The following is a 1,170-nucleotide window of genomic DNA, read 5'->3' as shown; positions in this document are numbered from 1 at the left end:
CAGGTTGCACTGGTTCCCTAAGTTTCCCTGATTCCCTCTTGTCCTCCCTTACGGAAGTGGATTCTCCATCTAGCTCTCGGCTTGCAGCCCTCTTCTTCCTTTCTTCTTCCTTCTTCAGGTGCCTTCCTCCCACCTGCACTCTTTCCTTTCACTCATTTCTTTCTTCTTTCTCAGCTTTGCCTCCTCATCTTCTTCATCTTCCTTCTCTTTGATTTTCTTCTCTGCTTTGCATTGATGGGATGGCTCATCTCCTCCAGCCTTCTTTTCTTTTCTCTTTTTCTTCTTCTTCTTCTCCTTAGCCACCTTTGGCTGCTTCTCAACCACCATTTCCTTCAACGCAACTCTAGAGGGTCCTTCATAGGATTTTACGTTGGCAGTCTCTTTAGGATCCACGATGACCTGAGTGCTTCTTCTTGTCTCCTCTTCCATCACCTCCTCCGTAGGCAGTGGTTGGTTCACAACCCCAGCCTCGGGCAGTCCTCCTCCTTTCTTCAGGTTGCTGAGAATGCTCCCAAACACCTCCTTATCATCTTGTCTCTTCTTCTCACTTTCAGAGGAGAGTGTTGGGAGTGGGGTGCTTTCATAACTCTGCCCCCTCTTGAACTGGAGTGGCCTGGCTGCTAAGGGGTTTCACCTGAGTCTTCCGACAACTCGAGGGACAGTCTGTGGCTGAGCGGCAAGACGGCGACTGGCTGCAAGGAATGCTGCCTCTCGCATGGTAAGTTGGGTTGTCGAAGGTGTTAAGGGTTAAGAGGATGGTTGGGAAGTTTGATCTGCCATGGATGCTTGAGTGAAAGAAAACTGGAAAATCGTTAGGGTTCTGGGAAGGAAGAAAGGTTTGTTATGCAGAGGCTCTAGGGTTTCTTTTTGCAAAATGAAGCAAATGAGCTCACAGATGGAAGGGGTGTCAATTTATAGGTTGGGCCTTGATGGGCCCAATGCTATTTTTGTGGTGGCAGGTCTCGAGATACTCAAAAGGCCTGTTGTTTGCACTCCCCGCATTTATGTGGTATCAGAGAAAACATCCTTTCACCTGCTTAATCATCATTCCTTCAGAATACGGAACGATTGGACTTCTTAGTTTGCAAAAAGAATTATCTTTAATGTTTTATTTGAATGGGCACAAGGTGAAGATTAATGCAATGAGTTCACCAATGCAAATGCATCTTT

The 1,170-nt window shown here is 46.8% G+C and overlaps 1 protein-coding gene across 1 annotated transcript; it reads right to left on the bottom strand.

Moving 5' to 3' along the window:
- Positions 1 to 114: 114 nt before the first annotated feature.
- Positions 115 to 717, bottom strand: LOC120077776 (protein PXR1-like). The gene is made up of 2 exons (XM_039031797.1): positions 635 to 717; positions 115 to 547 (listed from the first exon to the last, which is right to left on the bottom strand). The coding sequence occupies exons 1-2, from the start codon at positions 715 to 717 to the stop codon at positions 115 to 117; spliced, it is 516 nt and encodes a 171-aa protein (XP_038887725.1).
- Between the last annotated feature and the right edge of the window lie 453 nt (positions 718 to 1,170).

Source organism: Benincasa hispida, chromosome 1 (genome assembly GCF_009727055.1).
Source record: "Benincasa hispida cultivar B227 chromosome 1, ASM972705v1, whole genome shotgun sequence".
Classification (NCBI taxonomy): Eukaryota; Viridiplantae; Streptophyta; class Magnoliopsida; order Cucurbitales; family Cucurbitaceae; genus Benincasa; species Benincasa hispida.
The sequence above is the reverse complement of the archived record's forward strand: the minus strand, read 5'-3'. Positions and strand labels throughout refer to the sequence as shown.